This window comes from Suricata suricatta, chromosome 2, assembly GCF_006229205.1.
Source record: "Suricata suricatta isolate VVHF042 chromosome 2, meerkat_22Aug2017_6uvM2_HiC, whole genome shotgun sequence".
In the NCBI taxonomy this organism is placed as follows: Eukaryota; Metazoa; Chordata; class Mammalia; order Carnivora; family Herpestidae; genus Suricata; species Suricata suricatta.
This window is the reverse complement of record NC_043701.1, coordinates 106,714,284-106,729,272: the sequence shown is the minus strand read 5'-3', so window position 1 is coordinate 106,729,272 and position 14,989 is coordinate 106,714,284. Positions and strand designations below refer to the sequence as shown.

The 14,989-nt window shown below is 46.1% G+C and overlaps 1 protein-coding gene across 1 annotated transcript in view; it reads left to right on the top strand.

The window, feature by feature from the left end:
- The window catches only part of PCNX2 (pecanex 2), a 292,774-nt gene that overhangs the window by 112,797 nt on the left and 164,988 nt on the right, over positions 1–14,989 (top strand). Inside the window, exons 17-18 of the mRNA XM_029919353.1 lie at positions 9,244–9,353; positions 11,007–11,103. Coding sequence (XP_029775213.1) covers positions 9,244–9,353; positions 11,007–11,103 — 207 coding nt within the window. The remainder of the gene's footprint in view (positions 1–9,243; positions 9,354–11,006; positions 11,104–14,989) is intronic.

Sequence of the window (14,989 nt, the reverse complement as noted above, 5' to 3'; positions counted from 1 at the left end):
TGAGTAAAACTTAAGGTGTGCTGAAAACTAACTGTGATAATGTAGGTGAGGTGAAGTGTGCCGTCAGGTCATTGCTCAGTACGTAGGACTTACTGCTGTGGTTTTGATTGTTTGTGTGTCTGTTTCAACATTTCCCAGTTTGACCATGAGCCCCTCAGAATCACGACTGTTGTTTTTATTCACTTCTTTTTATATCTGATGCAAAGTCACTGTCTGTTACATAAAAGGAGTTCTGTAAACATTTGGAATGATATATAGGGAACAGAGAAGAAGGCTATGAGAAGGAAAGTAAATGTCAATATTTTCCAGAAAGTGTACATATTTGTGTGTGTTATATTTATCTATGTGGATATGGATAGGTTTGGATGAATGGCACCTGTCAGTCTGTCTGGCTAGCTCATGATCTCATTTTTCCTTAGTGCCTATTCCTAAAACGATAGTATTTTCTCCCCCCCCCCCAAGATTTCATTTAAATTCAAGTTGGTTAACATATAGTATAGCATTACTTTCATGAGTAGAGTTTAGTGATTCATCACTTGCATATAACACCCAGGGCTCATCCCAACACGTGTCCTCCTTAATGCCCCTTCCATCTAGTTGATCCCTCCCCCTCCCTCCAGCAACCCTGTTTGTTCTCTCTTAGTCTTTTATGGTTTGTCTCCCTCTCTGTTTTATACTATTTTTTCCTCCCCTTCCCTTATGTTCATCTGTTTTATTTCTTAAATTCCAATATTTTCTTGAATCACAAACATACAATGTTTTTCAGCAAAATGAAAAAGAATGGAATAAGAAAAATCTACTTTCAGGAAAGACCGAAGTCTGATTTGTCATATTTGGTAATACAATCATTCATTTATTCACTCAGTGCGTAGTGATTACCTACTGTGGATCAGACTCAGTGGGAGGCTCTGGGTGGGCGGGGGCACAGAGTGTTCAAGATCTGAGAGTGAGAGTGACAGGGGCTGCTGTGGGGTGAGCTGCAGCCTGGAGGGGTGGGGCGGGGGGAGCCCAGAGCATGCCCTGGGCTTGCTCACAAGTGCCCATCACATGGTGGCCTGTGAACCGTATGTGCAGTGTGACCAGAGCAGACAGTACCAGGACTGGGAGACCTATCTGGTCTTAACTGAATTTCCGGAAGATTAGGAGCTGAGTTCCTTTTACTTCAAGATGAGATTCTTGTTGAAACTAAACCTAGAAAAATAGGACTTCCATCAGAGTCAAAGTGATGTGATCTAATTCTTATTGAGGACACATGAAAGCCTGGGTCTTGCAACTGCCCCTATGTTTAACGGATAAGAAAAATTCATTCATTTTCCCTTCCAAAAGAATGCATGTGAACCTGACATGAAGGGCTCAGCAGAGTGAGAATCTGGCCTGTTTGCACTCATTTTATAACAAAATCCTCAATCCTCTCTGTAAATTCCATTGTAGAGATGTCTGACATTCCTGGGGAAAAAAAATGCTGACAGCCAAGACTCCCTTCCGAGAGGAGCTGAACCTCCCCGTGCATTTCATCAAAAGAATTCCCAAATGCCTGTGAAATCCACCACAGAATTGTGGGACTATTAGACAGTTTTATTCCTGCCTCATAAAAATATTTCAAAACCTGTGGGAGTTTTATGAAACCGGCACTCATCAATCCGTATCATTCCCAATTCAGGCGCCCTGGAGACACATCTCCAAGCAATTAGGGATGTTAATTTTGAAGCAAACTGTCACATGGTATATACTTCATTATCGGTGAGTGATAGATTGTTTAAAACCTTATCTCCCTCCAAAATCTTTATCTATATATGTGTACGGTATGTCCATGGACATATGTGTGGTTCTGTCTGTGAGTATAATAAAAATAACATTTATAAAATAAAATTCGGGATGAATACCCAGCTGTTGAAAATAGAGACGTTTATGTACAGAACTCCATTAGCAATGTGAGTCAGTACTTCCTCTCTTCCCTTCTGCTTCTCTTCCTAGAAGTGCACTGAGCTCATCACGGAGATAAAGAACACAGTGCGTTTGATGGTCTTTGAAAAGTTCTCTTCAGTCCAGTTTTGCTTCTCTTCCTCAAATGTCAGTGTTCCTGCCTCTATCCCCAAGTAAGGATTAAAGTGAAAACATCTCCAAACCCATTTCTTTTCTTATCTCTGACTTGACAAGCTCAGATCCTTCTAGAAATGTGGCTTGGAACGCTCCCAATACTGCAGAACCCCTTATCCCTAGGGCAGGGCAGGGCAGGGCAGAGCAGGGCTGGAGTGTGGTTGATTAGCAAAGAACAGTCTGGATCAGCAAGGGGACAGGAGAAAGGAATAAAATGATGGGACAAAATTATTGACCCCCCAATCTTAATTCTGTGAAATAATTCTGAAGAGTCCTTGTTTATTCAGGTGTGTGTGTGTGTGTGTGTGTGTGTGTGTGTGTGTGTGTGTGTGGTAGATTGCGGTGCTGTTAAGCAGTCCTATGTTCTGTGCAAGAAAAGCATAAGGAAAGCTTCCCATAAGCTTGTCTTTCCTCCTTCTTGCCAGGCACGCTTACGTCTTCACTCTCCAAGGAAAATACCTGTGTTTTAAAGTCATGTGTGAAAAGGAAATGCTAATGTTTTCCTAGTTGTAACTAGCTGTAATCATCGGTGTCAGGAAGTCCTTCTGTAAGTCATACTCAAGTTCCACCGCCGATGTGGAAGCGTGTTTCCTCTGGTTTGATCTTCAGTGATGGCACCCAGCTGCCTCTCTTCCCAGCGCAGAGAATTATGGGGTGATAAACCCATAAAGCTCATTTCCCTTCCATGGATTTCCTCCAAGTGGAACTATTTCCCATTCTTGATGATTCCATTCCTGTAATCTTCTATCTGTGTACCTTTTTGATGACGCCCAGCCACATCCATCTTGCAGCGTGACCAGGCCCCTGCTTGGGAGCCGGTCCACGCAGCCTGGGAACGTGGCTCCCCTCCATGGCTTGGAGCGCAGTCAGCCTGCCTTCAGTCCTTGTCGCCTTCTGCACCCCGTTCCTTTCTCGGTCCTCCCTGGGACCACCCCGAGCTCCTCCCAGCTCACTTTTCCAGGCACTTGCTACCCTGTGTGTTCCCGCAAGCCCTGAACCAGGCAGTTACCTCAAGACGTGTCCAGCACTGTTGAATGGGGGATGAATAAATGAATAAAACAGCCTGGAAAGCCAGGAACTTCTAATTTATAGTGATTACGCAAAACATACTGACCATTCTTGTGGGAGGTGGTAAGATGTGCTCGTATTTTGCAGTTAGCGGTGTAAACGTTTAGGGTAATGGAGTGTACACAGCACTCAGCGAGGAGCTTTCTCCTAGTCTTATCTCCTTGGGGAAGTCTTTTCCCTTTTTCTTGTCTTCTTACTTGATCAATACTTCAAAGGGGTGAGTCTGGCTCAGCTCTGAGATCTCTTCCAAATCTAAAATAATTTTCCCTGATGATGGCATGGTTTGGCATATTTTGATACTCGGCACGTGAAAGAGTAACTCATGTTGATATCCAAGGTGCCAAGTAGCTGTATATACACAGAGCGAGCGAACGAGCACGCGAGCGAGAGAGGGATCTGTGTCTACCCATCTATATTCATATCTATTGCTGTTGAAAATACGAACAGGGTTAAGCACTTGGAGTAGAGAGCCGAGGGGGATCCAAGTGGTCTGCTTTTTGCAATCTGTCCAAGTGCAGGGACACCCAGGTTCGAACACACAGTCGTGTGAAGATCTGAGGTTGAGCCGGAAGACATGCAAATCAGGGCCTGGAATGTGAACTTGTTGGCATCCTACGCTTCACCCTGGGAAGAATACATATGCCATTCTGGCATCTCTCTCCTTTTACTCCTTCGAAGGAAAGAGTCATTCCTTCCTGTCATTCCTTTCTTCCCGCCCCTATGGCCACACTGCCATTTGTTTATATCTGACAGTTTAGCCTGAGGCCATTAGTTACGCTTAAAAGAAATGACACATATGGGGGAGTGAATGCAGATGTTTGCTGCAGGGGACACACACCGGCAGGAATGGGACAGCTTCAAGTGATGGTGCGGGTGACCCATCAGTTTAGACTGTGAAGCTTGGGATGCTGGTGTCACATCTTGGCACAGTCGGGTTCATTTCTCGTGAAAGGGTTCCTCCTTTCCTTGTAGAAACAGAAGGATAAAAGGGATCGACAAAATCTCATTGTTCTTTTTGCCTCCTGGAGAAGGACCACAGGTCAATTTCAATTTTAATTTTTTCAGGAAATATGATTTTACCAGTGTTCTCAGTCCTGTTACGTATCTGTCATCGTCTGAATGTTCGTGTTCCCTCCAGATTCATGGCTTGGATTCCTAGCCTTCGGGGTGATGGTATTAAGGGGCAGAGGGGCTTTGGGAGATGCCTCGGTCATGAGCCTGGAGCCCTTGTGAACGGGTCTCATGCTCTTGTAAAAGAAGCCCCAGAACTCCCTCACCCCTTCCAGCAAGAAGGAGCTGGCTCTGAAGGGAAAGTAGGTTTTCTCCAGACACTAAATATGTCGGGGTCTTGATCTTGGATTTCCCAGCCTCCAGAACTGTGAGCAGTACATTTCCGCCCTTTTTGAGTCTATAATATTTTGTTAGAGCAGCGCGATCAGACCAAGGTAGTTGACTTAGCAAAGCGTGTGGTAATAGCAGACATTTACTGAGCATTTTATGCTGGCCCCTCCAAGTACTTTGCACAGGCTATTTCATATAACACTTACAACAACACTAGAGGGGGTGCCCTGTGAAATGATCTTAGATAAGGAAACTGAGGCTTCGTGGCTTGCCCGGTGTTTAGTGCAAATAATCGGCAGAGTTCGTTAGGACAGAAGTGGCAGTCCTACGCCAGAGTCCACACTTTCAATGACGTTGTGCCCTGCAAAAGAGGGACCTCCTGGGTACTTGTAGATACATGAAGATCTGGATTGTTCCCCTTCTTAGCTCCGCGTTATATAGTAAGGAAGTAACAGTTGCTCACGTACAGCGCATTGGTTCTCTATAGATTTATTAAATGCCTCTCAGGGCCGGGGCCTGCCCATGGTGCTCAGAATACATGGTAAAGCAGATGAGTCCCTGCTGTCAACAGGCCGGGCCCAGTGGAGGGATCAGAGGGCAATCAAATAGTCACTCACCCAGATATGCAACCACAGACAAATGCAGGGACATAGAAGGAACGGGGACGTCGCTTACCTCCTAACGCCACTGCTTCTGATTTTAGATTTTTACCTTCCATTTGCTTTTCTACCGACTGCTGTTTTCACAGGTGAAAAGGGAGGGTCCCTTATACTGACCTTCCATGTTTGCAACTGGAGAGATTTAAATTAGTACAGAATAAATGAGATTAGGTAAGGGGTGTGGGGCGGATAAAGTAGGTAAACTTAATTGTTTAATAGATTTAGTCCAGATCTAATTGTCTGTGAAGACACCTCCGGGCATTCCTTTTCCAGTGAGTTAGAAACTAACGTTGACATGTTACTTGGCAGCGAGCAAGGCTGTGTCAGATCAGGTCAGTACAGCAATGCTTCAAGAAAGGGGTCATTGTCACCTTTCACAGAGGACGAAGCTGAGGCAGGGAGAAGTGAGGGGCTTTCTGCAGAATCATTTCTTCCAGTAAGGGATGAGCCGAGCGTCACATCCCACCAGTGCTTGCTTGTCCCCTTGACCTCTCCTCTGTTCCATGCAGTTACGATTATTTCTGTGGTCATGGCTGCTAAATCCACCTGAGTGATTTTCCCCACTCCTCCGCCAGCATTTTGGGAAACCAAGTACCACTTTTTATGGGCTCCCTATAAAAGGAATACTGTACCTTCACAAAATGGTCAACAAAATGCAGAGCATAGGCAAGTGCAGAGGGATCAATGGAAGGAAACAGAATTTAGCAGGCTTTTCCCATTTGGAAAACTTTTTGTTGTTGGTTTTGGTGACAGCCAAATATGAAACCCCCGGGGGCGGCCAGAGCAGGGAGCCGAGGAGTTCACGTGAGGATGGAGGGGGGCAGATCCATCTACACACACAGGTGCCTGAAGAGCTGAGCGCTTCCAGAAGGTTCTGTAGGGAAGGGACCACGTTCTCCTGCATTTATTCCATGTGCCTTGGTCCCTGGCACATAGCAGGGGAGCCAATGAATGTTTGGACTCTCAGGGAAGTCGTGGACTTCATGCGTGGACTCTCAGGGAAGAAGAAAACTCTCACACTTCGGAATAGCTTTTCTGTTATTGGGGCCGCTGTTTGAAGAAGTGAGCGATAAGGTCAAAGGACCCTCTTTTCTCCACTAGTCCAGTCACGCCGGTGGCACTTTATTGCTCAGTTCACGTTTGATCCAAGCTACTTAATTTCTTCACCCTCCTTCCTTGCCGAGGATCCTTTTCCACACAGGTCATAGAAGAGGGGCCGATGAAATCATGAAAACTGAAACCTTTCCGTCACTCACTCACCAATCCATTGATGGTGCTGACATTAGTGCCCAGAATGGGGGGACTAGAGATGAAAGGACGCCCCTCCCCCAGGAGTCTGATCTAAGCACAACTGTGGTCAGTGCCTCAAGTCCTACCCATGCCTACAATTAATAGAAGTGAGGTATCTTAAGTGTTGAAGTAGAAGTGTTTAAAGGTGTTTTGATGCCCAGAGGAGGGCTCCAGTCTTCCTGGGAAGCAGGAAGGCAGCACCATGCAGCTGGGACTTCTTATAGTGGGTGCTGAAGCATGGGTAGGAGTTCGCCAGGTAGAGGAGAATGGAGTAGGGTCAGAGCACAAGAGAGAGCCCTTTGTATAGATGGAGCCTTGTGTGTGGAGGCAGTAGGAAGGAAGCAACATAGCTTTATGAATTTGCTGCTCTGCATATTCTAAATGGGAGGAATGAGGCTGAAACCACGGGCTTGGGTCAGATCTTAATTGGCATATGGCGCCTTTTATGATGGAGGTGTATTTGTAGGTGATGGGGAGTCATTGAAAAATACTGAGTGAAGGCAGCAGTGTGATAGGCTCTTTTAGGTGAGGAGTCCTCTTGTTACACGGAAGACACATTGTGGGGGTCCGTGGAGGGGGGAGGGGTCTGCGGAGTGGGGCTTTGGTCCTCCCATTGTGAAGCTATCAGCAGTAGAGCTGGAAAGAGAGAGACCACACAGGACTTACCCAGTGGGATCCAAGGAGGGGAAGGGAGGACTCCACAGGTGTTGAACGATGGCTCGGGCCACTGGGTGTCAGCGACCACAAAGGGGCTGCATTGAACCCTTGTGTGTCCAAAGCTTTAAAAAAACAGCCTGGGGTACAGAAGAGTACCCTTCGCAGCCACTCTTGAGTTGTATTACTTTCCTTTTCTAAAGAAGAGGAAATGAACCCAAGGCTCAGAGATGTTACGTAACTTAGCCAAGGCCACACAGCTCACATGTGGCAACACCAGGGTTCAAAGCCAGGTCCGCCCAGCTGGAAGCCCACCCTGCCCAGTGCCCCATGTGAAGGAAGCTAATGGGTCACTTTCAAGGCTGGGGGGGCACTGAAGGATGGGGATAGAGATAGTGGAGGGGGGGCTTTAAAAAATTTTTAAGATGTCAACAAAAACATTCCTATAGGCAGGGCGGAAGGAGGCAGCGCAAAGAGAGGATGCCTTTCCTCCATCTAAGGGATATTGATGCAGTAAGAAGACTTGGTGGTGTGAGGGCAGGGCTGGCATTAGGACCCAGGCTGTGCCGCCCTCCTTCAGACACAGGAATCAGGGCTTTGCGGAAAGGACACTCCGAAGGGAGCAGTGAGGAACAGAAGACCAGGGCCCCCCAGGGAAGGTCGGTGGAGTGAGCATCCACAGGGAATCTGGAACGCTGCCTCGGTGCTGTCAGGACCCTGGGAGAGTCAGAGCTGCACAGAGGGTGCCCCTCAGCAGAGGAGGCGGTCAGTGTCACCTCCCTCCTGTCCACCTGCGGCTCAGCGGCTCTGCCAGGGCTGCTGTCTTCATTTCCCTGCCAGACGCTGCTAGGCCCTCACTGTGGGCGGAGATCAGGCAGTGCTGCTTAACTAACTTCCAGGAAGCCCAGGCCCGTGGACTTGAAAGCACTGCCTCCTCCAAGGGCGAGGCTTCAGCGTGGCCAGCACACCTCAGCGTCCCAGACACAGAAGGAGCACAGCTGACTCATTCGTGTGTGTGTTTTGTTCTAAGCACGATGATCAACTATCCATCTTGGTTGGGACACTTGTTGAGTTAGAAAGGATCAGCGTCGAGAGGAAAGTAGTGCAGTCTGGTCTAGACTCAGCGTTGGAAAGCACCGGGGGTTTCTGTCGGGGGTCCCTGAAAGGCTGAGCACGGTGAATGCGTGTGTTTGTGTTGGAGAGGGGGCCAGGGATGGTCGGAGGAGAGCGGGGTCGGGTCCCCACTCTGCTCACAGCGGGAACACGTAGGACCTACGTGCTTTCCTTCCCCCCTGAGGACAGCGTATCGATTCCTGGTGTCCGTGTTTCTATCACAGCAAACCTGACTCTCTGGCTCTTTTCGTTTCAGACCATTTTTTCTTCCTCTTTCTTGAGGGGAGCTGTCTTCAACTTGTGCTGAGGTTCATTCACTCCGCTAGCTGATCTCTTAAGCTGTGTTTACATGTCTCATAGTTTTTACATCATCAATTACATAAACATTAAGAAATGCAGGTCTGGTCCTTATCATTAGAAATTACTTCAGAAGAGACAACACATGATTAACATTACATCTTCTGAGTCCTAAGCTTTATTTCAAAAAAGATAAAAAAAATATTCTCAGGAGGGGCGCCTGGGTGGCTGAGTCAGTTAAGCGTCCGGCCTCGGCTCAGGTCATGATCTCATGGTTCGTGGGTTCGAGCCCCGCATCGGGCTCTGTGCTGACAGCTCAGAGCCTGGAGCCTGCTTCAGATTCTGTGTCTCCCTCTCTCTCTGACCCTCCCCTGTTCGCACTGTCTCTCTCTGTCTCTCAAAAATAAATAAATAAAAAAAAACATGAAGAAAAATTCTCAGGAAAGACCAAAGAAATATACCCTCATATACTATGAGCTTGAGGTGCCCTCTCCCCCTCCCCCCCAAGCATGCATCAGATTCGGTATTTGTATGTGAACTTGCAGGCAAGGTTTCCATGTGGCCATGGAGTGCTGGTGTGTCCGCTGGCAGGAGTGACCCCAGGAGACCCCTCCGCCCCGGTCTGGCCGGGCCGTGGGCATGCGTGCCTCCGTGTTCTGCAGTGAGCGAGCTGGAGTTTGCACCACACCTGGGAGTGACTTGGTGTCTGGTGTCTCTTCCTCAGGAGCCCTGGAGCACCCAGCACATCCCAGCGCTGTTCTCCGCCTTCTGTGGCCTCCTGGTGGCACTTTCCTACCATCTGAGCAGGCAGAGCAGCGACCCCTCCGTGCTCCTGTGAGTAACACACACAGCATTGGTTCCCATGGCCCTACCGTGTCACAGGGGCCAGAGGGCCATGCCCTGAATGGTGGCTGGACTCCTATGGCTGTCCTCCCAGCCACCCCTGGGTGAGGACGGGAGAGGTGATGGCACCTGCCATACGCTAGCGAGAGCCAAGCACCGACTCTGCGCAAATGTTTCACCTCTGCTCTTGCTTTCGTAGTAAAAGGCTCAGTGCTGGGGACACTGGGCTGCTAGCCCCAAGACTGCTTTCGACTTGCCTTTGGGTGACTTGTGCGGGACGCTCCCACCTCAACAAGGACCCTTTCTGGGCCCGTTAAGTGACATCACTAGGTGGTTCCCTGTGGAGACTTCACGGGCATCTGCACGAGATTTGCAGTGTGTTCTGTTGTTTTTTGTCCCAGACACGGCAGTGCCCCCAGGTGCAAAGCGAAGTTTGTGCCCGCACTTTAAAATGTATTTCACAATAATTTTTTAGTCGCTTGAAATATACTTTCCTACCTTCCCTTTAATGGTGCCTTTTATTTTATTATTTTTCCTTGAATTACACTTTCCAATCTTCCCTTTAATGGTGACTTTTTAAAAATTATTTTTTAAAAAAAGTATTTATTTATTTATTTTGGCAGGGAGAGAGTATGCAGGGGAGGGGTGAAGAGAAAGAGAGAGGGAGAGAGAATCCCAGGCAGGCTCCATGGTGTCAACCTAGAGCCTGATGCGGGACTCAAACTCATGAATTGTGAGAACGTGATCTGAGCTGAAATCAAGAGTCAGACGCTTAACCGACTGAGCCACCTGGGTGCCCCTAATTGTGCCTTTTAAATTAAAAAAATTTTTTTAATGTTTTATTTATTTTTGAGAGAGAGACAGCATGAGCAAGAGAGGGTCTGAGAGAGAGGGGGACACAGAATCCGACACAGGCTCCAGGCTCTGAGCTGTCAGCACAGAGCCCAATGTGGGACTCGAACTCACGAACAGTGAGATCATGACCTGAGCCGAAGCTGGTCGCTTAACTGACTGAGGCACCCAGGCGCCCCGCCTTTTAAATCTTTGTTAAACTTGCACTTGGGAAGCAGAAGCACTCCCAGGGATGCCAGAATTTCTGATAGCAATCAGTAGCCATCAGATATCAACCATCTCATGTAATTTTTCCAAATGTATACAAGGTTTTGACGTGAGATAACCCTGACAGTGTGGGGGCCGGAGACACCCAAGATACCAATGTTTTAGATTGTCCCCGTGCGGCAAACAAAAGACACGGGAAATGGGCAGAAGTTAAATGTGGCTTCCGCAGTCCTTCACACCAGAAATTTTACTGCAGCTTTGAGTTTGCTGCCATTTCTGTGTGCGGATAAAGCCCCAGCAGGCTGACCCGGAGGACCTCTGTGAACTGACCCATTGGCAGTCAGCTGCCCATTCCTCTTGGGGTCCTTGACTCCTTTACTTGGGAGAGAATCTGAAAATCATAACGTGAGATTTGCGTTCACTTGAATTTGTACCTCTTTTTCTTTATGGGGAGTTAATTAAAGGAGAGAGCCCTTGCTTTTTCATTTGGGAGCATGAAGTCTCATGGGAGGCCGTTCACCCTGAACGTTGTTGCCCTGGGCACAGATTTCCAAGAGTAAAACCTGTGTGCTTGTTCGTTTCCAGGTCCTTTATTCACTGTAAATTGCTTCCTAAATTTCTACATCAGAACCCGGAAGAGCTGGCCGCAGACCCTCTCCCTAAGAAGATGAAAGACTCAGTGGTGAGATATTCGTGTTGCATAATGTATGTAAGGGTTTTGCTTAACATGGGCTGGTACGGGGTGACCCAGCTCCAGTTCTCAGTGGGGCCCTGGCTACCCGGGAATGACAGTCACCAGTGCAGACAAAGGTGCCTGGTCTTGGTCTACAGCTGACACATGGACTGTTGAGCCGCCTGGCGGGTGTAGACCTTTTACAGCCTCTCGAAGGCAGATGCGATTCATGCCAAGGTCACTCAGTTGGTCCTCAGTTGATGGCAGTTTCAATGCTTGGGTATTTGAATGAAACAAGTTTGGTCCATGCTGCCCCCTGCTGGTGCTGAGCAGCAGGCCAGCTGTGTGCAAATAAAAGCTCAATAAACATTCCGCCAAGCAGGTTACTAATGGGCCCCACACAGTCAGTCTTCCGGGCACCTTCTGGCCTTAGCCTCAGGCTGAGCTCAGAGTACTCTTCCCCCCTTCAAGGTCGACACTTGTTAGGAGCCCTGGGGTTTTAAGACTTACATCTGGGATGTTGGAGAGAGAAGCGACTCTATGGGATGGAGCACGTGAGGGGGAAAGGAAAGAGGTAAAGAAGGAAGGAAGAATGTAACACAGAGACTTTAGAAGAAGGATGTTCTTTTCTGTTCACCAGGAAAATGGCTTGGGGTGGTGTCAAACATCCTTTGAGTAGGAGTAGCATCTTTGGTATTTTCTTCCAAACATTAGCACTTTAAAAAGCAATGCTCATTGATGATGTAATCTCCCATCCATTTGAGTTTCGATCTTAGGGGGATCTGCTGTGTTGAAGTCATGCCTTTCCTATGTTTTTGAGAAATGACAGATCAATGGGAAAGCAGTAAATGACCCACTGATTGCAAGCTCCCACAGCCAGAAGGCGTGTCTCATTTGTCTTGTCGTCCACAGTGCCAAGTGCCCAGTGCTAGTACCTTCCCTTGACTTTAGATGAGAGTTCAGTTGCAATCCACAATTTCAGGATGATGTGCAGGACTCAGGCAACATGGTAACATTTAAAAAAACTCATACCTGCTCCCCCCGCCCTTGCCTTTGAGCATGGGTGGGTGCGGTTCAAGCTAACAAACACATTGAGGAACCCAAAGCACAGTCCCTGTGAATAAGGATGTGGCACATGGATTTGACAAGCAGAGTTATGTTGACAAGCAGGGCAGGAGGTGAGGCAGCCAGGGCTGGCAGGATGGCAGCTAAAAGAGGAGGAGAACATTGACATTGAAACATTGCATCAGCAACCTGATCTCCAGTCTAATGTTTACACAGATTTACAAGATCAAATTTGACATTCCTAGGTCAGTTTCCGTAAAACCCATGGAATGGCCTGCTGTCTACCCAAACGGTTTCTCATAGGTATCTGAGAAAAACTGTTCTCCCCAAATGTTCCTTGAGTTCAAGGAATGAGGAAGACGCTTTCTGATTTGTTACCTTGAAAATAATGTAGGAATAATGATGAAATCCACCAAGGCAGTTGGCGGGCAGAGGCTGACAGCGCTTCATCAGTGTAATTAGATGTGATGGGTTAGGGGTTCCTTTCCACGGTTTTCATACACTTTGAAACACTGCGTATAGAGCACATAACCTGTAGGTGATTTGATGTGACGTGTGTTCTCTCTGAGAAGTCTTCTGGTCTAAGGAGAATATTTTGAGAGGACTACCACATTTAGCTTTTAGAATTTGGCATATAAAACCTTTTGTGCCCTAGTGCAAGGACCAGATTTCTCTGCTTGTCTCTGATTTTGTTTCTCTGTATCTGTCCATCTCTCTCTTTCTTACTCCCCTTTTATGAAATTTCACTTTTTATGAGAAGTCCATAAGGAGCCTCCTTAAATCAGGCTTCCAGCCCTTCTTCCTATTCCAGTTCATTTGGCGGGTGCCAGGGCTGGGGATCTTCATGTTTACAAGGCTGTCCCCACAGACTGGGCTTTGAGAAACATTGATCTAGAGCTAGAGATACCTAGAGCTCCATCAGTGTGCTTCCACATTTCCATATGCACTCAGTTAATAACAATATAAACTTTCCGCTCCTGGCTTAGTTTCTTCTTATCCATCTGCCTAATGAGCTTGGTCTATCTCTTCCTTTTTTTTTTTTTTTTTAAGTTTTTAAAAAAATGTTATTTATTTTTAAGTTTTTTTATAATAGTTTATTGTCAAATTAGTTTCCATATAACACCCAGTGCTTCTCCCCACAAGTGCCCCCCACCATGACCATCATTTTTGAGCAAGAGACGGAGCATGAGTGGAGGAGGGGCAGAGAGAAAGGGAGACACAGAATCCAAAGTAGGCTTCGGGCTCTGAGCTGTTAGCACAGAGTCTGACATGGGACTCGAACCCATGAACTGCAAGATCGGACCTGAGCTGAAGTCGGACGCTTAACCATCTAAGCCACCCAGGTGCCCCTGGGTCTTTCTGTTTCTGTCCTCATCATCCTCCTCAATCTCTAAACTCTTCATCCATTCAGATATGCTACTTCCATTCTATCTATTTTTCTCAGTTCCTAGAACCATTAAATAGACCACCACCCAAACAAACAGATGACCTCCTTCTTATCTGTACAATTCAAACAACTTCTTTGTTACCATTGGCTGTATCATCTAGGTTTTTCAGGTACCATGCTGTCTGTATCTGCTGTGTGTGTAGTTTGGAACCAATGCTTTATCTTTTTAATTAATTTATTTTATTATTTATTTTTGAGAGAGAGAGAGAGGAGGAGGAGGAATGAGTGGGGGAGGGGTAGAGAGAGAAGCCTGATGCGGGGCTCTAACTTAGGAACCGTGAGATCATGACTTGAGCCGAAATCAAGAGTCGTACGCTTGACCAACTGAGCCACGCAGGTGCCCTGGGACAGGAGCTTCTTCAGCTTCTTTTTTTAGGGTTGGAGCATGAAGTACTACATCAGATGTCACAATGGACTTAAAATATTCAATGTACTAAGCCCCAATATATTTATTAGTTAAATAATTCCATGCGTGGAATCACCATTAAAATAGGGAGCCAAAACAATATTTTTTAATATTTTTTTGGAAGTTCTGGTTTGTATTAAGTCCTAAAAGAAAGAAAAATGTAGATTACATTATTGTATACATTTAGGTACACAGCAGAGTTTTTAAATATCAATTATGATCAATCTGAGAATTCACAAATACCCCTAGAAACAAAGAAATTGAGAAAATCAAGAGCATTTTAACACATCAGAAATAACTTTAGAAAATATAGTGAAACCATGATCTCACTCACAACGGCAACAAAATATATGAATTGATAATAGGAAAGATTTTACCGAGTAGTGTCAGAAATAAAGAAAACCACAGTCTATTAAAATGCAAATGAACTTCTGAATAAGTGGTGATAAATAGACATAACCTGATTTCAGATAGAAAGGTTGAGATTTATTAAATGCCAATTCTTTCTAATAAATTTGTAGGTTTAATATATTTCAAAACAATTCCAGAGGAATTCACAACTTGGGGAAATGATTCTAAGATTCATTTAGAAGAATGGCCATTAATAATAGCTTTAAAAAATCTGAAAAAGAAGATAAGAATGAAAAACTTAGCACTTTGGGATTTAAGAGTATATTATAAAGATTGAGTAATCAGAAGGGAAAAAAATGAGACTCATCCAAGACTCGATAATGGGATTAGTGAATCAGTAAAACACAGAAAGGAGACAAATTATTTATAGGAATGTATTACGTGAAAATTACATATCACAATCAAGAATTGATTAATCAGTGTATGGGGCTGAGGTAATTGTTTAGCAGTGGGAGGGAAAAAAGGGAATTGTATGCGCTGATCCCTCACCAGTCACCAATGCATGTTAGAAAGAAAATGATCAAACTATTCTTTTCCATGTCTCATGTTACGGCAGGGTGAATTAT